At 40.0% G+C, this 27,670-nt stretch overlaps 1 protein-coding gene across 3 annotated transcripts in view; it reads left to right on the top strand.

The window, feature by feature from the left end:
- LOC137344431 (neuron navigator 1-like) overlaps window positions 1-27,670 on the top strand; it is a 420,186-nt gene that overhangs the window by 378,681 nt on the left and 13,835 nt on the right. For all 3 annotated transcript variants that reach the window (XM_068007396.1, XM_068007397.1, XM_068007398.1), the window contains 8 exons: window positions 951-1,048; window positions 5,605-5,700; window positions 10,251-10,419; window positions 12,927-13,162; window positions 15,818-15,972; window positions 19,670-19,741; window positions 21,109-21,305; window positions 22,962-23,080. In XM_068007396.1, coding sequence (XP_067863497.1) covers window positions 951-1,048; window positions 5,605-5,700; window positions 10,251-10,419; window positions 12,927-13,162; window positions 15,818-15,972; window positions 19,670-19,741; window positions 21,109-21,305; window positions 22,962-23,080 — 1,142 coding nt within the window. The remainder of the gene's footprint in view (window positions 1-950; window positions 1,049-5,604; window positions 5,701-10,250; window positions 10,420-12,926; window positions 13,163-15,817; window positions 15,973-19,669; window positions 19,742-21,108; window positions 21,306-22,961; window positions 23,081-27,670) is intronic.

Raw genomic sequence — 27,670 nt, 5'->3', positions numbered from 1 at the left:
TGTTGGTGAACTTCAGCAAAATGGACAGGGCATTCCATTTAAATTCGGTGTGTTTCACTGCTACTTGTGGCACCAACAAAACCTCATATTTTTAATGGCGTGATAAATGCCTTTTACTGAGAACTCTGTAAAATGCTGCTTTTGATGGAGTAATCACTATGCTGTTTTCCTTGTATGTTGTGCTTTTATTTTCCTTTACGTACATAATGCTGCCTTATTAAATACTCGGAAGGGATGACAATGCAAAGCAAAACAGCCCAACTTTTTCTGGTGCTGAATAATGGCACTGGTGACAATAGTATGTGTGTGTGTGTGTGTGTGTGTGTGTGTGGAAGAAGTGAGTCTAAATTTGCGTTTAGTTACAGAGGGTGAAATTATTCTCTTTGCTAATTTTAGCAAAAAAGTAGATGTATGTATAATTCACTTTATTTACACATCTACTCTTATAATTAAAATAGCAAAGACAGGCATTTCACCCCCACAGTCGCACAATACATTAAAGAACAACAAATGCACACTTAAGCACATTGTCGGTGTTTGTGTCAGCATAAATGAGAGAGAAAAGATTTGTCCTTGTCTGAGGGGTCCGATTGTCTGATGTGAACTTTACTCCACAGTCTAAGTCTGCTTCTTTGTGTTAGCAGTCCAGTAAAATTATATTTCAACACTTAAAATTACCTGAATTTTCAATCTGAAATAAAACAGAGCATAACCTACCTAGTTAACTTAATTAGTGAAGTAGTTTGTCATTCTTTTTTAAGACATCCAGTTACAGATAATTTCAGTCTCGTTTAAGAAACAAGTTTTATTTGGCTTTAGTGGCCTTTAAACTTCTAATGCTTGAATGTTGTTTTACCCCTACGTATGAATAAGAAAATTATGGCAAAGGTTTGGTCCCATTTGTTAAATTCATGTTTGTGGCAATAATATTTTCTCTGTTTCTGATTCAGATGTATCCCCAATGGATGGGGTGACCAGTTCCTCCCTGAAGGAAGAAAGAAATGTTAGAATTGTGGTCCATCTGACTGAAGAGCAGATTTGTAATGAAGTAAGATACATATTAATATAGACATGTTTTGGAATCTACGATATAGTGAAAATGAATTGCCCAAGGCCTCCCCAGTTAAGACCATAAATAGCTGTATCATATAGACCAGGATGATCTCTGGTTTGATCCTTGGTCTTTCACTGAAGTAGCTGAATGCATTACAGTTGGCAGTGAGAATACTACAGTTGACTTCTGTACCCTTGTGGTAAGGAGGGGAAAATCAGTTAATGTTCCTGCTCCCATTGCACACATATTGATGTCAGATGAGGATAGAATCAGGCTCAGAAGTCATGACCCCTGTGCTCAAATAGTTTTCCAATACTCACCACCAGCATGTATCAGAAAATCACCCTGGCAATATTTGCATGTGGGTGAAGACTGGGAAAATTTACTCCCACTTGAAGTATTGCCACTTGGGTGAAGTAGCGTAGGGTGACCAGTGTCTGGGGAACTGTATCCTAACAAAGAGTTAACACCTTCAGGCAAGGAGGGGGACAGGGAATAAAATTGGCAGAAAAAGAAATGAGTGGAGAAAAAGATGCCATTGCCCCATTTTTCCATTTTTATGCGTTATTTAAAGTATTACCTTGATTATCTATTCTTCTGTATTCTGTATTATCCACAAAAGATTTTGATGTATAATGGGAATTAGGGGTAGCAGAATTGTTTTTTTTGTTTCAGGCTATGGTCCTTCTGCGAGCAAGATTAGCTGGCACTACAGCAGCTGAACAGTTGGCTGATCTGTCATCTCATAACTTTCCCACCATGTCTGGCCACAGATTTAAGATAGCTGGAAAAAGAGCTCTCCTGACAGGAACTACTGTCCTCCAGCTACAGAGATGATAGCAGTAGGTAGTATGCACTTACTTGCAGTGATCACATCAGCTGTCTCTACATCACTGGTCTTAGAAGAGCTTGCAGCACAGCGCTTACTTAATGCCGTTAGTGCTCACCTCTTTAGGTGGGAGGTTGTGGTTGGCATCTGTTGGGTCTCTGTGGAGTCAGTGGCTGCAGTTGCAGGCAGGTACATGGGGAACCCAGTAGATCAGATAATTGATCAGCTGTTACAGCAGGAGCTAAATTTGCTAGCTGGAGTAATTGAGATGAACGCTGCTAGAGAAGACTGTGGTGGGTGTATGGGGAGAGGCAGAGTAATCAGCAGTGTATCGTATGCTGGGTACTCTCCATTATCCAGCAAATTTTATTGTAAGATGGGAGGTGTCTCCACATCCATTATGGGGGTTATTGAGGTCACACTGTATTTCATACTGCACAGGTCATTTCTTGATGATCGTTTTTGTAAAAGAAAAATCACTTATTATTTTAGTCCATCTGTTGCAATAAATCTCAGCATTGAACCCCACAGCCTATATATTTCTAGAAAAATGCTTAAGTACACCTCAGAGTGCAAAATTTATTGATAATATGGGAGGAAAGCTCTTTGGAAAAAGTATATATTACTGCAAATTTGTAGTGAACGGGACAATAATAATGAAGTGCAGTTGGTTTCATGTATCAGTGTTGGCAGCGTCCTAACAAAACCATATATAGAATCATAGGAGTAGGCCATTCAGCTTCTGGAGCATGTTCCGCCATTCAGTTAGATAATGGCTGATCCGTATCTCAACTTCTTTTACCAGCCTTTGCTCCATACCCTTGGTACCCTTATCTAACAAAAATCTATCAATCTCAGTTTTAGAAATTTCAATTGACCCAGCATCCACAACCTTTTGGGGGAGAGAGTTCTAGATTTCCACTACCCTTTGTGTGAAAAAGTGCTTCCTGATTTCACTCTTAAATAGCCTAACTCTAATTTTAAGATTATGCCTCCTTGATCCAGATTCCCCCTCCATAGGAAATAGTTTCTCTGTATCTACTTTACCTAATTCCTTTATCATTTAAAGACCTTGATTAGATCTCCCCTCAACCTGCTAAACTCAAGGGAATAGAAGCTAAATTTATACAACCTGTCCTCATAATTTAATCCTTTTAAGCCCTGGTATCATTCTGGTGAATCTGTACCCCTTCTAAGATCAAAATATCCTTCCAGAGGTGCAGTGCCCAAAACTGAACGCAGTTCTCCGAACGGGGTCTGACCAAGGCTTTGTACAAGTGAAGCATAATCTCCTCCCTTTTGTATTACAGCCCCTTGAGGTAAAGGCCAACATCCATTATCCTTTTTGATTACTTTTTGAACCTGTGTACTAGCTTTTAGTAATTTGTGTAAATGGACTCCCAAATTCCTTTGCTCCTCCACAGTTCCTAGTTTCTCACCATTAAGAAAATATTCCGATTTTTCTTTCTTGGATCTACCCTTGCACCATTTTCACATTGGACCTGCCACATTAAAATCGAAAATTTTATTGGACGAAAGGAAAACAAAAGCCTTTTTTTGGTCAGTCACAAGAAACATTATTGCAGTTTTACTTCATTGCAATGTAAAGTGAAAGGTCAGACAACGTGATGCAATTTTACCAGAATCAAACTAGTAAGAACTTATATAACAACTTACTCAATTGACTGTCCCCATGTGAGATTATTACAAAATAAGACTATGTTAGCATTGGTCTAAGCCATCATAATTAGATTGAGAGTCCACGATTTTCCTCCTACCCCTCATCCCAGCCTAAATCGGGTGGTATGCTTATCATAAGCACTTGACTTGACCTTGGCTGACCCCAGCTTTTTAAAATATGTTGGATGAGCGCTGGGCATGGCGAGAATTTGGTGGTTGCTCCAAGTCAGGCCCAGAAAGTTGGCTGATGCTCCTCCTTAAAAACCTGTAGCAGTGTTAACTGGTGGTTAACTGAGCTTATGGCCCAGGCCCTGCAATATGGCTCTGCTATCCCGAAAGGAGAAAAAGACCTTTCCTGGAGTTGCAGGTCCTCCAAACTATTCTGATGCCCAGTATTCTTGGGCAGTTTTTGAAGGTGGAATTTTGGTGAGTCCCTGGAAAATGATGTGTCAATCATCATATTCCCGCATCATTTGCACCATGCGATGAGGATTTAATATTGTGGGCTTTAGTAACTTTTTCTCAGCCTAATGCCCAGAAACGTGGGCATGCAATGCATTAGGCTGAGGAATATCGTCTCCCGATATATTGAAAAACTTCTAGGGCATGATTTTGACCCCGAGGCGGGAAGGGGGTGGTGGGGTCAAATTGCGGACGGGAAACCCGGAAGTACAGGTTTCCCAGACGTCCTTACGATTTTGACGTAAGGATGTCTTTTTTTTAATAATAAATAAAAACAGAAAATGCTGGAGAAGCTCAGCAAGTCAGGCAGCATCTGTGGAGAAAGACACAAAGTTAACGTTTCAGGTCAAAGACCTATCGTCAGAACTGGAAGATGTGAAGAGTTAAAGTTTTTGAGCAAGTACAGAGCCAGGGAAAGCGGGGGAGGGAGGGGAAGGGAGGAAAGAGCAAAAGGGAATGTCTGTGATAGGGTAGAGGGCACGAGTGATTAAATAACAAAAGGGATGATGGTGCAAGGCAAGGTAGGTGGTAACGGGACAGATTAAATTGTTTTTTTTCGGTTTGCTGTCCGACTGACCGGCCTGATTGACAGACTGGCCTCAGTTGGACGAGAGGACGGGAGAGACCAGGTAAGTCTGCAGGTAAGTCTTTGATTGTATGGGTGGGCACGGGGGCACTGGTGAGCACTGGTGGGCATGGGGGCACCAGTGAACATGGGGGCCCAGGTGGACATGGGGGTCACAGGGGGGGAGTCAGTCATAGTGGGGGTGGGTGTCGGGATCGGGGGTCTGCAATCGTTGTGGGGGGGCAGAGTCGTTGCAGGTAGGTTTGTTGGGCCTGGGGGAAGCACTCCTGCTCCTCTGGGCCCACAAGCTGTGCCAGAAAAGCACATCTGCAGTTTTGGGGCTTCTCGCCTCCTTTCACATGATGTGCAGGGTAAGGCCTTGGAATCCCTGCCTCCAGGGGTTGAAATTGCAAATTCTGCAAAAATGGAGGCCCACAGCCTATTTTGATTGCCTCCAACCCATCCATTTCTTTAATGTAAAAATCATGCCCTTGATCCTGCACCTTACACTGTACTATTATTAATCTCAGGTGAAAACAGCACCAGGTTTAACACAAAAATATATCTGCTTTCTTCAGCAAAGCAGTTAATTTCTTCAACATTTTGATTAAATGGGACAAGTCTATCAGGGGATTGAAGTTGGTCTGGTTGATTGAAAGGCTTAACTTGCAATCTCATCTTTTTCTTTAGTTCCCAAAAGCTTAACATGCTTACTATGTTATTGCTTAGCTCTGAAAATCCTGTTTCTTAAATGAGCCCAAGTGTACAGGGGTCACTGTTTGATTTCCATTTTATGCAACTGTCAGGAAATTCATGAGTTAGAGCACTGGAAAAGATTTATTTTTAATTTCAGTTCTCTACGTACTTAAATCCCAATTACAAAGCAAACACTTTTGTCAAAAAACATGAATATATATATATAATAAAATGTTTCAAAATATTTCAGTAAGACACAGAATCTTACCACTTTATCCCGTTTGCACTTGGTTCAGATTTTTCTCTCTCTCCAAACAGACCACAAAGCAGCAGGAATTTTTCATTGGTTCTACCAAAGTAAATGGAACAACTGACTGGACTATGTTAGATGGAGTTATCTGCCAACTATTTAAGGTTTGTTTGCTTTATTGCGAGGATCTGTTCTGAAAATTGTCGTACCGCATGTAGTCTGCTTTCTCCAGGTGATGCTCATCACTGTATCTTCAAAGATGAACTTTCACAGTCTCCAGATTTCTGAGCTAACTGAGTGACATCCTTTTTCCAGTTTTTCCCTTGAGGAAAATCCACACAAATCAACCTTGTAATTTTTCTTCAATATACAACCCCATTCCATTTGCACTGCCTTCTGGATCAGTTCTAGCTTTGAGGGACACAACTTCATTTGTTCCCATTACTGCTGTTGGTGAAAATCTTTTATTAGGATTACTGTACCCTTGGTCTGCTAACCCTTTGGCAACACTACACTCAGCCAGCACTAAACTACTGCTGCTTCATTCTCGTGCCTTTTCTTCCCACAATTTATTGTCACTTCAGTTCTCCTTCTACCCCGTTACATTGCAGACCCAATCTCCTGTCAGTCCCTCCTCCATATTCTAACCCTATGGGAAGAACAGAACAGTGCTTTGGTGAATATAAACTTGTTGGTTTATCAGGAGCATTTTCAGCTGGGAGATCCATTCTGGTTGACATTTATTGACCTTATGTAGGATTAACATCTTCAAGTGATTTCCTTTAAGTGATTAAATAAACGTGAAATTATTATAGATAGAAAATGTGATTTACTAGAGAACTTCTTAACATTATACAATGAATCTGAAATATTCAATATATTCTACAGGTATGGAAAGCCTTTTGTGAGCCTTCCTGGATTTTCATGTTTATTTTTGCCAATTTTCAGTCCTTTGACATTTTAGGATACACTAAATTTTTGTTCTTTTGTATGATTTTTGGTGCTAGTATTTCACGTACCTTTCTAGATTGGCTGTGTTTCTCAAAACTCACACAAATTGGCAGCTATTATTTCTGGTGCAAATGATGATCCTGTGGAATCATTTTCTGTTTCTATTACTCTGAAAGAAGCTCAGAAACAAAATCCAGCATTATTAAAATGCAAATGATTATGGAATAATGAAATTTGAGGAATGCATTTTAGGTGATTTCTTGGTACAGTATTAACAATAAAAAAACACTGATTTTAGAATAGTTGGGATTAGAAGAAGGGCAAAGTTGTGATCAGTTTAATCGCAAAACAGGAAGCCTACTTAAAGTTTAAGGCCAATAATCATGAATTCTAAGTATTTCATTCATATGAAATGCTTAAATTGAACAAAAAATCCTTTCCCACATGTTATTAAATACACGGGGTGTTTCAGTACTTCAGTGATATTATAAAATATTCCCAATCTCTCCCTTCAGTGGAGGTTTTACTTTGCACCTTTAGCTGCAGTAAGGGAAAGAACTCTGATTGGAGGTCTGTTAAGATGATGGTGTTACCTAATTAGTTGTTTTGAGACACAATTTTTGCTAATCCTACTCGGAATTAACTGGTTTATTAATCATGTGTCACCGTGCTTTTGTCCAGTATTTTTTCTTGATCCAATTTTGTATCCTTTAATCTTGAACTATTGGATTTTGAATTGTTTTGGACTTCAGAAGTATACACGAAACTGATTGATAGGCAATCAACTGATTCCGAACCTCAGTCCAAAGCTGTAAAACCATGTGATCCATTAGTTGTCTAGTTCCATTGCCTAGTTTAATGCCTACTTTTGGCACAGTCTCACTTTCTATCCCCCAATTATTTTTTAAGATTTTCCGTAGCATGTGAAGATTTCCCAAACTAGGTAATAAAACTGGACAATTAAGCAATAAACTAGTCATTAGGTTTTTTGTCAATCTCCAGCAGCTCGACATAATGGTTCCATTGTAACTGCAAAACAAGCTTGTTTAGTAAAATGTTACAAATAATAAAACCCATGTAATTCACTGTCTCCAAACCAACTATGAATGTAAATTTATTACTCAAGATAAATGCAAGATATACAGCCTTCAATTATTTGCCATCAGTGTTAAGTTCTTATTGATTGCCGAGAGGTTCAGTGTCTGACTTGCTTGCTTTCTCTCAAAACCATTTTCAATTAAGTAAAAAAGCTACTCAGTCTTAAAATGTAACTTGAAACCAAGGAAGGAAAGTTGGGAAAATCTGTCATGAGGGAATTGAAGTTCCAAGAAGACAGAGTTTTGTGGAAAATCGGTGTGGTGACGTACTGAATGGGAGCTTTTTGAGAATAACTAAATGTTTTGTTAAAAAAATTATTTGATAGAGCTGGGAAGGGAGTTTTAAAACGTAAAGAGTTGCAGTTGAAGGAGGAGCATCTAAAAAAAGGTCAAATGTATCAGAAAACTCCACTTGAGGATGAAGAAATAAACTTAACAGTGCCGATTTGACCAAAGATGTATTCCGTGATCCCGTGCACTCAGCAGAGAAACAAAGAGATGACATGTCAAGATAGAGTGCAATGTTATAGCCCTGCTTCTCTAATCTGCGCTCCCTGTGAGCATGGAATTCCCTTTATAACATGTTCTTCCATTGAGTCGTAGAGCAACTATGAGGCTTCAGCCTTGATTCTGTTCATAAGATGTAAACAAAATGTAAAATAAATCCGATTTCAGAGGCTGTGTCAAATTGAGTAGCAGTACAACATTTTAATTACAGGCAAAAGCCACCAAATTCAGATTTCAATTTTTTTTTGTCCTTAAACCTATCTCTAGTTAAGGAGTTCATCATAACTCAACTGTGTTGCGTTAAATTATGTTCCAAGTGGAAATAGCCCCATGAATTTTTTCATTTTCATAGAATTTTTAGTATGGAAGAAGGTTCTATCTCTTCTCTCTAGAGATATGTGAGAGAGGAAGAGGAGACTGTTCAACATGTTCTGTTGGGATGATGCAAGAGTATGGATGGTGTAAAAAAAGGAGTGTGAGTGAGTGTGTTTAAATTCCACATTCTACTCTCTCCTGATAACTGAGTTTACCCAGTGAGTAGCTGGGCCGTACATATGAAGAATGTCCTGGTTTGATACCCATCCTTTGCTGAGTTAGCTGATCTCAGCCAACAGCAGAAGGGGTGCTAAAGTTTGCTTCAGTGCTTCTGAAAGAGAAAATCAGTCAGGATTCTCGCTTCCAATCATTATCCAGTAATACCAGTTGGAAGTATGTGTAATTGGACATTAGGTGAAGACAGGATTGGGCTAGCCTGTGGTGTCCACCAGTGACAGAACAGCCTGCTGATACTCATTATCAACACTCACATGAATAGCAGCTACTTGAGCAAAGCACTGAACAGTAATTGGTGCTCATACAAACATATCTCAGCAAGGAATTAACCTCTTCAGAAGAGGGGAGAAGATTGGCAGTAAATATATTCCACACTTGCCCTGCACTTCTGAGTTGCATAATATGTGCACTGTGCTGAAGGATCTGTCCATATCTGTGTTCCTAATTATCCTGTTGCATCATTGGCAGGATGGGAGTTTCACTAGCCACAAGAATGCTATCCTGAACTATGCTGATTTTCCATGTTCAGGATTATTTGCATATTTAAGTGAGCTTGTCTCCTCTGTCAAAGAATCCACCTGCAGGGAAGGTGAAGATTGGCTGCAGCAGATCTTGGGAGACCTGTTGCAATATACTGTGGCTGAAGAAGGGCAAAATTTGAAGGGAAAAAAAGAAAAAAATGACATAGCCAGTTCAGTCAATCCAGCCCTTTAATTTTTAACCCCCCCTCCCTCCCTCCTGCCACCCATAGCAATGCTAGACACCAGGGACATGTGGGCATCCCTTGAGCACAGTGTTGCTAAAGCACAAATGATAGAAATGTGTCAGATGGTGCATTCCCATCATTTGCATGTAATTGTAATACAGCTGCCCATATTTATAAAGAATATGTTAATAATTTCACTGAACATAGGGAACCTTCCTTTGTAACTGAAAACAGTAGCCTACATTTTCTACAAGAATGCAGCAGAAACTTTGAGATTCTGCACTTTCCCATGAGTATTCTCTGACGAGGAGATAAACTACTGGGAGACTTTAATCTGATTGTTCTGAGATCAAACTTAAAAGAAACCTAATAGACAGCTTTCTGTTCATACTGAATGAACTCGTTTTAATGAACATTGCTCATTCTTAAATTGAACCTTCCAGTACTTAGTTTTTAAAAAAGAAAAATCTGTAGATTCTTATGATTTAGGAACATTAAGAAGTAATAAAATACAATTGGATTCAAGGGGCACACAATGAATTTCTATTTCTGGGTTATTCTTGGATTATTGCTTCAAAAAATATTTTCTAGTTTTTCCTTTCAGTCATATAGTATACAAACCCAGTGTTATACCACAGATCCTTAAAACCCTAAGTGCTTGATCTTGCATTACAAAAATGAAAGAAATGCATAAAATGAAATAAATCGATTTTGGAGGAAACCTAGTGCTGACGCTGCATTAGAAAATATTTTTCAAAATTAAATTAGGGCTCAATAATGGATTTTATTATATACAATATATAATTACTCTCTGAGGCAAAATGGGTGCTCATAGAATTTTACATAACAAAACATTCAATAAAATCTGCCACCATCTTACCTAGTTGTACCGTTCTCTTAGGACTACATTACGAAGGTGGACCCAGTATCTTGTCTTGGGTTGAGCACAGATGCCATCTACAGCTATAGTGTCGAACATGTAAAACGAGTATTCGGAACTGATGCACCGGACCTGCTGCCCTACAGATATATGGGAAAAGAAGCCACGAGCTTCTCCGTAACTTTGAAAGGTCAGTGAATAAAAGAAACAATGGGGAATCCGCAAACATTTAGCCTAAATGTCTCTCTTTTTGTTTTAAGATCTCCTTACTGTTAATTAATGAACAATTCATGAGTGTACATGTACACTGGACTGTCTTCATTTTTTGGGAGTCATGCAAAATGTGTGTTATAGTGAGGGTAGTGTTTGAATGAATGTATAGAGGAAGTGCTGTTTATTTAAACTGAACATTGTGGTTGGTACTCCACTTTAGCCTCTACTCAGCACCCAAGATTTTCACACTGCCTGTCCTTGAGTGCAGTGTATCTGAGAATGCAACATGTCCATGTATATTTGTGTCAGCGCAATTGCTTTATCAGTGCACCATGGTCAAAATCTGTCAGAACAAGCATGTGGCAGAATTTGATACAGTCCAAAAACTGGGATTAATAGTCAATTTTGAGAAGTCCCAGCTCCAGTCGAAGCAAGAGCTATTATTCATAAGGGAGCGTAAAATCAGGTGGGATGTAAAACGGGCGTCCGTACCACTCCCGCCAGGCTGGTTAGATTAACATCGGGGCTTAAGTTAAACAAACGTATATGATATCAAATCCCAAAACCACTTGTAATTTGTGTTAGAAAATCACTTGTTTCATACTCATGAACACCTATTCAGAGGTGTCACAACCTTGAAGTCCAGTGATGGCTATTTATTGTCCAACTTATCCATGTATCTGGAATTCTATAATTTCTGGATGACCAAAATGATGGCCGTCCTTTGTTTTTTTGAAAAAAAGAAACACAGTGCCTTACTTGTCTTGTACTATGAATGTAAATCTTATGCCTGTTAATCCACAAAGGATAACACATTGTCGTGGCTGATGATGGATGGTGTAGAAATGAACAAACTTTATAAAAGAAAGCAAAATACAGTTATACAAGTCATGCGATGAAGTCAATGTTCCCATAATGTAACATTGTACGGGGAAGTTTCCATTCTAGTGCACAAGTGATGCAAGCAGGGGGTTTGGTTATTTGGGTACCACATCAGAACGGCAAAATTGCGGGGGTTGATATTTTCCGACTGGACAGCACCAAAAGCAGGAAGGGCTCATACTACTAGCATGCACGAATGTTATTAAAGGTCCCAAAAGCATATAAATTAAGATGCCCCATAGTTCCTGTTTGTTCACTCCTGCAGCATGAACCTGACTGCACTTGGAACCTGACTTCTTGGTCAGTAGAAGAAAAGCTGTTAAAGCAGTAATGTCACTTATTGTTGCAAATAGATTGGAGGTGAAAATTTGTTTTGGAATTTTTAGTTAGTTCTTGCAGGTGTTCTTTACATTTCATTGCTTTTTAGGCTAGTTCTCAAGCTTATTGCTGATTTTTACACATTTTTTGTGTCTGCTCCTACTGTTCAGGAGAGTAGTCCTCTACCTAGAAATAACCCCCCACAGCATAGAATGGGCATTCCTTTGTGTTCCTTCTATGTTCATGGAGAAAGAGGATGAGGAAGAGTTATACAAGTATGAACAGAGGCAGCTGTGACTGCGTCGGAGAGGGACTTAGCAGATTTGCTCATACCCAAGGAGGATGTTGTAGCGACAATGCCATAATTATTTGGACATGTCAAAGGAGGTCTGCTTCAGCAGGGAAGACAGTCTTGGAACTGTGCAATCTCTTGCAGTCAGACCATCAAATTTGTTGCACATCTGCAGTGACTTCCTGACCACAGATATGGTATTGATCTGCCCCCCCCCCATTTCTTCCTACGCGGTCTACACAGCTCTCTACAGAGGACGGTGCCCATCCGACCCAGAGATTGCAACCGTCCTTTGATTTACCTCTCTGAGTATAATCTCAATGGCTCTGTCTAAAAAAGGGAGCCATCCACCCTTCTCTCCAGACCCTTGGAGTCTCCTGGAATGTGATCAAAATCCAACAAAAAGCAATTGGCCAACACTGAACTTTACCAACATAGTAAGTGCAGGTTACCCTTTAAGACATGGCATCTGCTCTCTTATACTCTTGCCCAGGATATTACCCTCCCGCCCCCACCCACCTCCAGTCATGACACAATCAATGCCAGGAGCGCTGCATAATAATTTAAATGAGGGGACCTTGGAAAATACCAGGAAGCTCTCTCCCCATGCCTGTGATGCAAGATACACATGTGCACTTCGAGTTGCGCTACTGCTGTGCTCTCCGAGGAAAATCCCTTCTATAATGCGCAACATAATTTGTTTTTATTTAAACAGTGTACTGCAAATTTTGGAACCAAGTCGTATCGGACTTGTAACATTATTCAGAAAATTTGTAATGGGTAAGTTCAGAGGCAAACATATATTTTACTCCTATAGGAAGCTTGTAACCTGGAAACACACAGGGTCTGTTGGATACAATACAGTAAGCAAGTGTAGCCTGATTTCCAATTTTACTTCCTTAAAGTGATATAAATTAGCTTCCTTTATGCCATCAACAATATTGAAAATAATCAATTTAATTGGAGAATTAACCAAAGTGATTTCTTTTCAGGATTAAAAGAGAAAAGTGTAGACAGTTTGGTTTTTGAAACCCTGATTCCCAAACCAATGATGCAGCATTACATCAGTCTTCTGCTCAAACATCGAAGGCTTATCTTGTCAGGCCCCAGTGGGACTGGCAAGTCCTACCTATCTATTCGCTTGGCTGAATACTTGGTTCAGAGATCAGGACGAGAGGTCACAGATGAAATCATTGTAACGTTTAATATGGATACACACTCATGCAAGGTAATTTTTAGAAGGTATTGTTCACAACTTGATTATTGAATCTCCTTTGCAATGTGGAAAATGAGTACGTGTGTTTTTTTCTACTAGAAGCTGCAAGAAGTGGAGGGGGTTGAAATTATAAATTAGTACTTCACAAATGTGCAGAATTTTTTTCTTTGTGTGCTCTGAATTACTGCTTGTTTATGTCTGTGACAAAAACAGAGCTCCATTATGCCTCAAACAGGAAGCTTTCTGTATTCTACCTTTTTTAGATGATGACTTTAGAAAACAAGATGATGTGATTTAAAGACTGACTTTAGGTAGCTGTATTTTTAAAAGAGGTCTTTTGGCATAATCTGTGATAGCCAAATACACAATGCACGATTTTCACATCGTTCACCTGACGAAGGAGGTAGCCTCCGAAAGCTTGTGAATTTAAAATAAAATTGCTGGACTATAACTTGGTGTTGTAAAATTGTTTACAATTGTCAACCCCAGTCCATCACCGGCATCTCCACATCAGTTTCTAAGAGACAGTAGCCCGCAATCCTGTTCTGCCAAAAAGATGGAGCAGGACTTCCTGTTCACTGGCTGGTTACATCCCCAACCCTACTGCAATTCCCAGGGTGAAGCTTTTTTTATAAAATGGGTGGGTGCCCTTGCTAGTATCAGTTCAACTGGGGCACCTGCTAGTTGGGCAGAGAGGACTTTACAGCATTTGCTAGCTGTTGGGAATCCAGTGCCAGCTGTTGAGAATCCAGTGCCAGCTGCTGGGATCAAGTACCAACTGGTCCGGCCAAAGAAATACAGAACCATCAAGGATTTGCCATTTATAGGAAGGCTGCTTTCCTTACGGCAATCAGTTGCTTTGTGACTGGCTGACGTAAGGAAACTAGCCTGCATCCTTCTCTGACGTCACTTCCGAAGGGGGAAGTGGAACAAAAAGGTCCTCCCCCTCCCCAGGATAACACCGGGACTTCAAGAACAAAGCAGAGATCTAGCAGTAGCAGTATCCCAGAAGAAATTCAGGACCGAGCTGGCTTCATGAGAGCAGGCTGGTTGTTTTATATGAAAGACAGACAGGATAAAGTCACTTTATTCTAAGGGGTCGTTGCTTTTTGAATTCTTGATCCTTTGAAGGATAATGGATATTTTTATGAATAAGCTCCAGCCACAATCCATCAGACATTAAGGATGACTTCTCTGACAGGTTTAGATAAAGTAAATAGAGAGAAACTGTTCCCATTGGTGGAAGGATCGAGAACCAGAGGACACAGATTTAAGGTGATTGGCAAAAGAAGCAAAAGTGATGTGAGGAGAAACTTTTTTATGCAGCAAGTAGCTGATCTGGAATGCGCTACCTGAAAGGGAGGTGGATGCAGATTCAATCGTGGCTTTCAAAAATGAATTGGATAAATATTTGAAGAAAAAAAATTTGCAGGGCTATGGGGAAAGAGCAGGGGAATGGGACTAACTGGATTGCTCCTACAAAGAGCCGGCACGGGCTCGATAGGCCAAATGGCCTCCTTCTGTGCTGTAATGATTCTATGATAGGTTGCTGTCAAAAGCAAATGAAACCACCAAATGGCCAGAAGAGACGGCTATTCGAACCTTATCTAGTTCAGTAATAGAAATGATTAACTGTCCTGATTGCCCATCTATTGAAAAAGAACCCCTTTCATCTTGGGTGTTGAAATTTGTCTTTTGAAGTTACAAAAATGTTGTATAAGAATTAAAAATTTTCACCAAGGACTTCAGTTCCCTGCTTTGCACTACCTCATCCAGAGGAGTTGGCCAAAAGGGCCTCCAAGGAATCTTTGCCATGTAATGATTCACTAGAGAATTCATTCAAAAAGTATTGAAAGGAACTGCTGAATATTTAGGACTTTTTATTGTTTTGAAATAATTTATGCATTGAGTAACTCAAGTATTGTACTGTTTGGGCCTCTGTGTGTTTCTGCTTCTGTGTAATTATCTTGTAAATAAATCTATCAGTTTAGCTTGAATGTTATGGTCTGGCAGTGGGGACAGAATGTGGTTAGAGAATGGTCTCTGGTGCATAATAATGTGAAAAGGGTAATATTGTGGCATGCTACCCAATTCACATGATGCATTCTATCCAAATCACATCACTCATAAGGTTGTAAGTTTCAATACATAGGAGACATGGAGCTGAATATGCAAACTGCTTTTTACTGCGAGCATGAGTTAAAAGGATTGGAATTCACCCCAAATTGTAACAGTGCTGGTTAATTCCCAAGTTTATAGAAGGAATAATCAAACTTAATTGCATTAAAAGTAGAATAGAAAGACATTATCATGCAGTGAGCTGAAAAGCACATAGCCTTGAAATGACACTGTGAATATTATTGTACAAATGTTAACACTTGACTATTATTTTAGTGGGTTACCATCTCAGTTAAAATAAGAGACAAAGTAATTTCATATGAAATTAAGTGTAGATATGCTAATATTCAGTGTCATTTCAGGGCCCTTGAATCGTCAGTGTTTAGGTTTAAAGAGGAATGATCATGATCAGCTAAAAACAAATTGGTCCTAATGAGCTTTGCATAATGTTATTAACTAAGCAAAATTTCATTAAGGCTGCTTCATCAGTGTTTTTATGATGAGAAAATGTTATTTCAGTTTTGATGTGTGTATGTATTTCCCCTGTAGGATTTGCAGCTGTACCTTTCCAACCTCGCCAATCAAATTGACAGAGAAACCAGCACAGGAAATGTACCATTGATTATAATACTTGACGACCTCAGTGACCCTGGTTCTCTAAGTGAACTTGTCAATGGCGCCCTTACATGCAAATATCATAAATGGTAGTTATGCATTTTTTTTTACTGTTAATTGTATGCTAGAATACGGCCAATTGTATTCATTACAGGTCTCTTGGTCATGTTATTTGATCTACAGTTAAAAGCACACAGAATTGTTAAAAGTTTATGGTAAAATCTAACATTTATCACAATATTAGGAAAGACAAAAGCCGCAATTTTAATCTAACCTGCCCGATGAGAACGGGACAGGTTAGTTTAAAATCGGGGCTAAAGTAACTTGCGTGATACTGTCACTAGAGCAACGAAGTACATAGCTTTTGGGGGCCATACAGCTTCTTTCATCAGCTCCCCACCAAAATAATGCGCACTAAAATATACCACATTTCTACAATGGATGGAACTAACTACAGTAATAAAGAAGATGTGGAGCTTTAAAACTGTGGAATCACAGTAGCTATGCGATGCACTACCCATGCAATAAAGTGCTGAGAAAAGTATAAAGGCAGTTTTATTTGAATACATTTGCTTAAAAATGTAAACAGAAATGTGAATACCTGTTTCTACAGAAGCAGAGCAGAGCCCAAGAAAGACATGTGGTGTGTATTTTGCTATACCATAATGCTAGGATTTGATTTGGTCTTGTGAGACATGGTAGTATCAGCTAGCAGTGAATTATTGTCATTTAACAAATAAAAAGATAACTTTGTTTTAATCTATGTGAGTTAATCTTTTTTTAGAAGCAAATATTACAAATATATATCTCCTTCTGGCAACCTTCAATTTGTGATGTTAAGGTATCATTTTTATTACTTTAAAATATGTCTTAATATTTTGTTCTATGATGCACTAAAAACCTAATTTAGACATCTTTTTCAGTTGATGTATTTTGATTATTACAGTTCCTGGCTATAAATATAGATAGGATATACGATGATTAGTGGTAGTTAAATTAATCATTCAGTGATAGATTTTTTTTAACCCTCAAGTTCAAAGTTAAAATGCCTCTCCCATCAGGGATTTTATTCATTCTGCAATTGTGATTTGAAGTTGAACTTGATTAAAAATATATATATATTCACAGTAACAATAGGAAGAAGGTAAAGGAACAGAATAATCCTAGTTCGGTAAAGCAGTTTCTGTGATGCAGTATTCAATATTAGTCCTCTGTATTGTTGCTATAATAGAGATGATGGTGGTGGGCACAGAAAGAGTCCATACTAATTGGCAGAAGGAAAGAGGAGTGGAAGGCCAAGAATGAGAGCCCAAAAAGAAACAATGAATCAATAGTGTTCATTCATTGATGAATGAACACTATTGTGTTCATATAGCAGACTGTGCAGAATGTGAGATGAACATTGGGGGCCCAAAAACCCAGGAGTGCAGCAGAAGGGACAGAAAATTGGCCAGGTCCCAGATAAGCCGGATCTCGGCCTTCGCTACAACTATCTTTCGGGGGAGGGGGGGAGTGCTGCTGTTTGGGGTGGAACTTTCAGATGAGGTGGAGCTGGGGACGCGTAGTTTCCCATGCTTGGGAATTCCCTCATCATCAGGTATATCTGGAGGAGCCAGTCATATCGGCTCACCAGAAGGATGTGTGACCCAAAAAAAAATTTGCCAGCATTTCCTTAAATCAGCCACCTGTGTTCACTGACGTACATCGACTCCCGGTCCGCCAACACCTTAATTTTAAAATTCTCATTGTCATGTTCTATTCCCTCCATGGCCTCACACCTCCCTAACTCTAACCTCCTCCACCCCTACAATCCTCCGAGAACTTTGCCTTCCTCCAACTCTAGCCTCTTGTGCATCCCCCACTTCCTTCGCCCCACCATTGGCCGCAGTGCTTTCAGCCATCTAGGCCCTAAGCTCTGGAATTCCCTCCCTAAAGCGCTCCACCTCTCTCTCCTCCTTTAATACGCTCCTTAAAATCTGCATCTTTGGCCAAGCTTTTAGTCACCTGCCCTAATATCTTCTCCTTTGGCTTGGCGTCAGTTTTTTGTCTGATTATGCTCCTGTAAAGCACTTTGAAATATAGGAACTATATACAGGTATAATATAAATGTAAATTGTTGTAAAGAGGTCCTTAAAAACATTACCTACAATGCATGTGGCACTTGCTGACCTCTGAGTGGCTGCATCTCTCGTCAACTCCCCTCCTGTAATGCCCTCCTCCCCATGAAAGTAACAATAAAGAAAGTTGTTTAAAAAAAAATCTAGGTGGGAAACAGAGAAAACGAAAGTTGTTAAAACTCTTTGTGGTATCTCGCCTCCTAATCAAGACTACCGTCTGTACTGTAAGTGCATGATTAGAAATAACACAGTCATTGATGCCACTGGGACGTATATTAATAAACATTTCAGTTTGAATGAGACTATTATATATGTCAGTGAAAAAATAAATTCTGATGTTGAGGCCATATACTGCATTTCTTTTTACAGTGTATCTTTACAACAACTCTGCCATCGTCGCACCCCATAGGTTCAATTTATTGTATATAGTCTGTCTCTTCATTCTGGAGACCATTCTCTGTTAAATATTGATTAGATTGTCATTTGTTACTATTTCAAATAGAACCTGTTGAGAAACATTGAATACAATGCAATTATGAATTATACATGTATTTCGTTGTAGCCCTTATACACTGATACTAAATAGGAATGTGCCATTGCAGTAAATCACCAACCTAACATATATACCCACCAAAGAATGTTCAGTTTCTACATTTTACAGGTCCTGTCTCTCTGAGTTAATTTTATATTCACAGGAGAGTACTTACACACAGTGGAATACTTTTAAGTGCAGTAGGTTGGAATGTTACTTATAAATGAACTTATATGTATTGAGAGACTACAGCAATATTGTCGTACAACTGCTTAATACATTTGAACCAATTTCCCCTCTTCACCATCCAATAACATCACAGATAGTAACTTCTACCTTTAAATCCAATCAGTACTGTAATTGGGGAAATATGAACTTGGTTATTGAAAGATTCATGGAAGTGGATTTGACTGTACATTTTTCTGCAGAATTACACTGAAATTAAACTCTGCTTGACAAATGCTACCCTCTTAATACACGTGGAGCTTGAAACTATTAAATAATCCAGCATTCTTTGTACATTACTAATTCCCGCCCCTCACTCGTGAATACATAACGGTTACTTCAATGATCTGTACTTCACCACATTTTACCTTAACATAAGATTCAATTTCCAGATAATCTTGTTCAGATGTTAAAAAATGTAATTATAATCCAAGCCCCTCATCTCTTCTTTTTAAATATCTGGCAAGTCATATTCCAGGTCCGCACCGGCAGTGGGCGAGGTTCCTCCATCACCAGCACATTTTGGAAAATTAACCCCTTACTGCTCATACCAAACTTATATCTGCGCTACAAAACAAGCTTCCTTTTTAAATGATGGGCACACTTCGATTTTTATAATTTTGTATTTTGTGTGTCCTGCTGAGCATATTGTGAATAATTGTTGAGTGACTTGTACAACCTTCCTCATTAACAGTAAATGATTTTTCTGAGTATCACTGTCATTTCTAGTTTAATCTGTTGAAGGTGTTAAATGGATATTAGAAAATGACACTATTTCTGCAACTGCAGAAAATGCATTGCAAAAGTTAATTACTGTTCTGAAATTGGAAACAGATCTATATAGTAGTTTAGATATTGCCCCTTTTATTATCTTCGGTATTAATTTTTTGTTTATCTTTTCTTACAATGTAGTCCATATGTAATTGGAACTACCAACCAGCCTGTCAAAACTACACCAAACCATGGCCTTCATCTCAGTTTCAGGTAAAGTACAGATCCATATCTTTAGAAACTGGTATGTATGGTAATCATGCCTTTGGTTGATGCAAGCTTAATTTAATTTCCATATTAGGGATTGGCTTCTCATGTTCAGTGAAGTAAAGTTTTTAAATAATTCGGGCCAAATCATTCACTAATGCTATAGAAATAAAACTGTGGAAGTCTGAAATAAAAACAAAATAGGCTGGCCTGCCAATATCTGAAAGAGAAAAAGCATGTTAATAAATTAGTTGCAGACCCTTGGCGTATATTGGCATGTTACCTACAACAAGGAATTTGTATGAATTAGAACTATTGCTTTATATGCTCCTTCTCTGATCTTTATTCCTCTTGAGAATTTTCTTAGATTTTACAATATAATTTTTTTTATGCACAGTTCACTCCCCCCGCCCCCCCCCCCCCCAACCATTAGCACTGGCCTTTTAAATTCCACTACAATAGGGTTGTGCTGGATCTTCTGCCTACATCCCATACAACAAAGACTTGTATCTGGGGGAATTTGTGGGTTATCCCAGAAATACTGTCTTTTACACCCTCTGCGGGCCTCAGTAGAAGATATGCCTTAAGAGACGTCAAACCTTTTCTAGGGAAAGACAATTGATCCCAAAGGCGATTGATTACATTCCCAATGGTCCCCACTTGGTCCATTAGGAGAAGAAGATAAAAAAATGACAGTTTTCTTCAAGACCTTGCTGGGCCTCCTTTGGCCATTGGAGCGACATGGTGCTGCTCCAATATTCCTGCTGGTGCTTCAGGCGGATGCTGCTGGTGCACCCATCCTGGCCATGCAAGTGACCCCATCCCTGGTGATTTGGGGCAGAGTTTCTGTTCTGCTGCACTTGCACCTGCAGAGCAGGCCCCCAGGGATTTCAGGGCTGTAGTGTTTTAATTTGTGTGGTCCTCCAACACCCATTAAGATGGGCATGTTTTAATTTGTAGCAACAGGCAACTTTTTGTGAATATTTTATTAAAATTAAAATGGAATACTTCAAAGAGTTGGTCCAGGAAAGTTAAAGGAAAGGATAACTGGACAATTAACCGATTGAATATTTAAGAGATAGTATATTTGTCATTGTGATTGTAATAAAATGAGACAGTAGGATTAGACTCTATTGAATTGATAATATGACTTTTTCAGCTGAACAGCAAAAATTGCAGAAAATCAGCTGGTGATGGATGAACTGCGGCTGTGGAGTGGGAGAGGATTACTCTCTCCTTCATAAATTGAAGAGTTGTGGTAGTTTTCTCCTGAGATTGTAACAAGATCGAAATGCTGGTTTTTTACAGTATTTTCTTTGTCTGTCATTACAAATTATGGAATAACAATAACAATGCCGAATGTTGATCTCTAGGCTGGTGCCATTTTCTAACAATGCAGAGCCTGCTAACGGATTCCTAAATCGCTACTTACAACGGAAGCTGATTGAATCAGAAAATGATGCAAATGCAAACAATAATGAAATCCTCAATATTCTTAACTGGGTGCCCAAGCTATGGTACCATCTGCACACATTTCTGGAAATGCACAGCACTTCTGACTTCCTCATTGGTAGGTGCTGTTTCATGGATGGCAATAGTGATTGTTTGATAACCTTCAATAGATGACTCATTAATTTGATATCAATTATTTTAGTGTGAATGCATTTGAATCTTGAAATTATAAATTCACGGGAATTAGTCAGAGTTCTTCTTATCAGGGACTAATCTTGAGGGGCTTTGAGCTCTTCCCCTTGTGGTGAAATCCAACTAGGACCACGGAACACATTTGCAGTAATGAACAGCAGTAATATTTCCTCTCTTAGTGTGCAAATACAATTTGTGTGGGAAACAATACCATAGCAGCTTACTGGTGCTGTACATGGTGAGCTTTGCTTACCTCAGCCATCAGTTTTATAATTTGGACTCGTAATGTTGGCTTTAGCAGCCTCCTGGTTGGACAGGGTAGGATGTCTAAATGTCTAAGCCAAGCATTGAGGGAGAATATAGAAACTGGAGTAGGCCATTCGGCCCCTTGAGCCTGTTCCGCCATTCAATCAGATCATGGCTGATCTGTACCTCAACACCATTTACCTGCCTTTGCTCAATATCCCTTGTAACCCTTACCGAATAAAAATCTATTGATCTCAGTCTTAAACTTCAATTGTCCCATCATGGGGGAGAGCGTTCCAGATCTTCACTATCCTTCATGTTAAAAAGTGCTTCCTGATTTTTGTTTTATCATTCTTTCGGATGTGGGCATCACTGGCAAAGCTAGTATTTATTGCCATCCCAATTGCCCCTGGGAAGGTGGTGGTTGGCCTTCTGGAACCGCTGCAGTCCATGTGGTGAAGGTACTCCCACAATGCCATTAGATAAGGAGTTCCAGGATCTCGACTCAGCGACAATGAAGGAACAGTGATACATGTCTAAGTCAGGATGTTGTGTGACTTGGAGTGGAACTTGGAGCTGATGGTGTTACCATGCACCTGCAGCCCTTGTCCTTCTAGGTGGTGAAGGTCACAGGTTACTCCTAAAAGGCCGAGCTCTCATTTTAAGATTATGCCCCCTTGTTCTGGATTCCCCTACCAGTTTCTTTTCTGTCAAGAAGAGATGGGAAACAAATTATTTTTCTGCCCAAGGGCAATCTTGCAAACTTGTAGTCATGTCGGTAGGAATTTGGATAAGTGGGAAATAGATAGATCTTCACAGCTGCTCTTGTTCTTTCTCCTTGCCAAGTAAAAAAATTCTATAATCACATCAGATGGCTGATAACATCAGTGCTTGACAAGATTCAAGTCCACTGTAGTTAAATCTGGCACAAGAATGGAAATTGAAAATGTATCTCTGTTATCAGAAACACTCCCAGCACATCCCTTTGCTGAGCGCTGCTGATACCTTCCTGCTGCTACCACAGAATATTGAGTGAAATTACCAAGACTGACATCTTAGTCGGCTAAAAATCTTCACTGGTCAGGGTTTGTTGGAATGAGGTCTGACTATACCTTTTTTGATACTTTGTTTTCTGTTCCACAATCTCAGCTGTAATTGGTGGTACAGTGAATTGAACTGAAAAGTCAAATAGATGGTCAGCCAATCAGTCTATTTCATCAAATATTTGAACTTATTCAACTTGCTTCATCTTATTAAATTTCAAAACAGTAAGAATCTGAGACACGTAGTAGCCTCTATGGAACATTGTTATGAATTTTTATTCATTCTCTCGCAGGTCCTTGTTTTTTCCTGTCCTCTCCAGTCAATGTGGCAGAGTTCAGAGAATGGTTCATCGACCTGTGGAATTATTCCATTCTCCCTTATCTTCAGGAAGGAGTTAATGATGGTATCAAGGTGATTATATGTGTAGATTAAATAACTACATTTATAGGAATGGCACTATTCCTCTACCAGATCAAGAAACTGAACATTAACTTTATGAAAAAGCCATAAACATGTGAAACTGTAGAGTCTGGCCTAGCCTTTAGGGCCCTTCCCATTGGTTTTCTAATGGATCTGGGGTGGACAATTGCAAAAGAAAAAAATTCCAGGAAGTTTGGAGGCTGCCTGCTCCTTCAAAGGCTTGCCATAGAAGTTTTGCGGCTTGAGTTTGGTGAGGCTCATTGGTGGTTACCGAGAAGCCTGCCTCCAGTATGTGATGATCCCAGGGACAACAATAACTTGCATTTATATAGCACCTTTAACATAGTAAAAAGCCCCAAGGCACTTCACAGGAGTGTTATCAAACAAAATTTGACACCGAGCCACATAAGGAGGTATTAGGACGGGTGACCAAAAGCTTGGTCAAAGAGTTAGGTTTTAAGGAGCGTCTTAAACAAGGAGAGAGAGGCGGAGAGGTTTAGGAAGGGAATTCCAGAGCTTAGGGCCTAGGCAGCTGAAGGCACAGCCACCAACAGTGGAGCGATTAAAATTGGGGACGCGCAAGAAACTTGCACAGAGAATTGGAGGAGCGCAGAGATCTCGGAGGATTGTAGGGCTGGAGGAGGTTACAGATATAGGGAGGGGCGAGGCCATGGAAGGATTTGAAAACAAGGATGGGAATTTTAAAATCGAGGTGTTCCCAGACCGGGAGCCAATGTAGATCTGCGAGCACAGGGGTGATGGGAGAACGGGACTTGGTGCGAATTAGGATACGAGTAGCAGAGTTTTGGATGAGCTCAAGTTTATGGAGGGTGGAAGATGGGAGGAGAGCATTGGAATAGTCCAGTCTGTATGTAATAAAGGCATGGATGAGGGTTTCAGCAGCAGATGAGCTGAGGCAGGGGCGGCAACGGGCAATGTTATGGAAGTGGAAGTAGATGGTCTTGGTGATGGAGCAGATATGGATAGCAGAGGGACAGAAAATTGGTCATGGTCAAGGTGACATTCCCTGGTGGGTGGAAGTCCTTTATAGGCAACCTCATTAATAAACTAAATCAGAAATAACCTGCAATAAAAGCAATGATCCTGTTAGCTAAGTACAGAGAATCACTTGGGAAAGGCACACGGGGTAATTTCAAAAAGACCACCTAAATAAACATTTCCAAATTAACAGCAGCAGAAAGAGCAAAAGAGAACTATTTTCTGTTTTGTTGGTGAAATTGAAATTACTAATCTACTAGGATATCTCCCTGAAAATGGTTGCTTTCATGCTGTTGGTAGAAATCATAGTGTATGCGTCTTGTTAAGCTGTGTCTATGGTGTGGTGGTATGCTTATTTCTGCTGTTTCTTTTTTAAATAGTTCTACAAGTGTTTTGTTTACATTTCTAATCCACACTAGTATCCTTCCATTTGGAAAGTTGCATGACTTTGACCATGGATTTATTTACAGACACTGTCACTGTCATTCCATACTGATTGGCGGGACTTATGTTTGGTGGGTGGAGACCGGCTGCTGTGATTGTTTGTTTCCCCACTAGTGCTCGAGATGAGCACTTTGCTACGGAGAGGCACTCAATCTAGAATCCCGTCTGAAAACTAGCAAAATTCATTTGTAGAGGAGGAATCTTCAAATACCAGTTAAGGTTACGATTATAACCTAGGCCATTTCAGTGGGAACCCAACTTCGAATTGCAGGAGCTACCATCCCTTGTGTTTGTTTAATCATAAAGGCACCATTTTTAAAATTTATATTACATCGTCTCAGCTTTCGTAGTATATTCATCGCAAAGATTACTTTTTGTTTCACTATTAAGAAGTTCAGAAATCCCAGGGAGGGAATTCCAGAGTGTAAGGCCTAGGCAGCTGAAAGCATGGAGGGGCAAAGGGACTAGGGGTGCACAAGAGGCTGAGGTGGAAGCAGGCGGTCTTTGTGATGGAGAGGATACGGGGTTGGAAAGCTCAACTCAGGCTCGAAGAGGAAGCCAAGTATTTGAATAGTATATTCAGCCTGAGATGGTAGCCAGGCGGGGGATGGAGTTGGGGACAAGAGTGCGTAATTTGTGGCAAGAGCCAAAGGTGATGGGATTGGTCTACCCAATGTTTAGCTGTAATAAATTCTGAGTCATCCAGGGCTGGATGTCGGACAAGCCGTCTGACAGCACAAGGGCAGGCAGTGGAGGGGTGGAGAGAGATAGAACTGAATGTCATCAGCGTACATGTGGAAGCTGATCCTATATCTGCAGATGAAGGGGCATCATGTAGCTAAGGAAGAGGAGAGGGTGTAGGATAGATACTTGGGGGACTCCCGAGGTGACGGTGTGGGGATGGGAAGAGAAGCTATTGGTAGAGATGCGATAAAATAAATTATCTCATTTAAATTGTTCTACGTCTCCTTCCATTTCTCACATTTTGTACAAATGGAAGTTAGGAACCTTGATGAAAGCAGGTGAAGGGACTATATTAACTTTAAATAAACCTGTAGTCAGTATTGCTGAATACGACATAGCTGGAGAAGATTAATGAAGGGAGAGAAATGACTCAACTGAGAAAGGAGTTCTCATAATCATCAATCATTAACAAATGCCTACAATAGGTATTAAAAATTGACAGATATGATTGTATTCCCGAATTTGTAATACAGGGACTACTGAATTGGATCAAGTATATAGATTAATTCTTTGAGGAGGTGGTTTCTGAAGTGGCATCTTCAGAATGATCTGAAACAAGAGAGAATAGATTTGTGGAACTGCTTGGAGTGAAGCGAGCCACAGCTTGATAATGAGTTGGTATATAGTAAATCTGTAGAAGGTAGATTCCTAACCCATGACAGGTGGATAGATGTGTGAACATGATTCCCATTATGACTCAATTTACAAAGAAATGTAAATCTGCTTCTAGTTTCTTTTTTTTTAAAAAGTGTTTTTTTTTGTTTTCTTCTTTATTACTTCTCCTTTGACTGCTACTGGTGTGCAGTTTTATGCGTGCAGCCGCACCTGAGTACCTTGGTCAAGTGACCATTATTCATGTGTGATTGTGGACAGAGTGTTTTGGTTGGCAGTTCAACTGTGGACAACATCACAGCAGAAATATTCCTGTCCTCCCCTGAAGTCTACACCTGAGCACTTTCCACCACAATTCACTGAATTATTGATTCGGAGCAAAACCCTGGCTGGTTTTCCACTTCAGAGCCTGGTTTTACTGAGGCCAGTTACCACACCTATACTGTAACTCAGACTGAGATCAACCAACTCAGCACAGACCAGGAATTGAATCTGGTATCTTCTAATCTGCCAGCAGGGCTAGCACTAATCTTCAATCTAAATACTGTTGGATTAATGTTTTCTTCAACCAGTGGTGATCGTCACCATCTTAGTGCAGCTGTCTTACAGTGAATGGATTTTTATCTCCTCCTTTGAATATGCTGACTTGCTGCAGTACAGTTTCACAGTGCTGGCCATTCTTCATGTGTGACTCTCTACTGTGAACGTGGACAAACTATGCTACGGGGGGAGTCAGGGATACACAGCTTCCTGTCCTCACTTATCCGCACTTTCCAGCAGGCATGATTAGATAATGATCTGAAGTGATACTCCTGGCTGATTTCGCCCCAACCCCAGCCCAGAGATATTGAGGCCAATTGTGGACCTCTGCTACTGCCCAGGCTGAGATTTGCTAATTAACATAGATCAGGGAATATACCTGGGACTCTCCTGTTCTGTATGGCTCAGTATGTTCTCAATTGGCACTATATACTGAGGCATTAGAAACATAGAAAACAGGAGCAGGAGTAGGCCATTCGGCCCTTCAAGCCTGCTCCGCCATTCAATATGACCATGGCTGATCCTCTAACTCAATACCATATTCCTGCTCTCTCCCCATGCCCCTTGATGCCTTTTGTGTGTAGAAATCTATCTATCTCCTTAAATATATTCAGTGACTTGGCCTCCACAGCCTTCTGTGGTAGAGAATTTCACAGATTCACCACCCTCCAAGTGAAGAAATTTCTCCTCATCTCAGTCCTAAATGTCCCACCCCGTATCCTGAGACTGTGACCCCTCGTTCTAGACCCCCCCAGCCAGGGGAAACATCCTCCCTGCATCCAGTCTTTTTGGCCCTGTCAGAATTTTATAGTTTCAATGAGATCCCCTCTCATTCTTCTAAATTCGAGTGAATACAGGCCGAGTCGACCCAATTTCTCCTCATACGATAGTCCTGCAATCCCAGGAATCAGCCTGGTGAACCTTCGCTGCACTCCCTCTATGGCAAGTATATCCTTTCTTAGGTAAGGAGACCAAAACTGCACACAATACTCCAGGTGTGGTCACACCAAGGCTCTGTGTAACGGCAGTAAGACATCCTTGCTCCTGTACTCAAATCCTCTTGCAATGAAGGCCAAAATACCATTTGCCTTCGTAACTGCTTGCTGCACCTGCATGTTTGGTTTTAGTGACTGTTGTACAAGAACACCCAGGTCCCTTTGTACATCAACATTTCCCAATCTATCACCATTTAAATAATATTCTGCCTTTCTGTTTTTCCTTCCAAAGTGGATAACTTCACAT

This window comes from Heptranchias perlo, chromosome 27 (assembly GCF_035084215.1).
Source record: "Heptranchias perlo isolate sHepPer1 chromosome 27, sHepPer1.hap1, whole genome shotgun sequence".
In the NCBI taxonomy this organism is placed as follows: domain Eukaryota; kingdom Metazoa; phylum Chordata; class Chondrichthyes; order Hexanchiformes; family Hexanchidae; genus Heptranchias; species Heptranchias perlo.
This window is presented reverse-complemented; position numbering and strand designations above follow the sequence as displayed.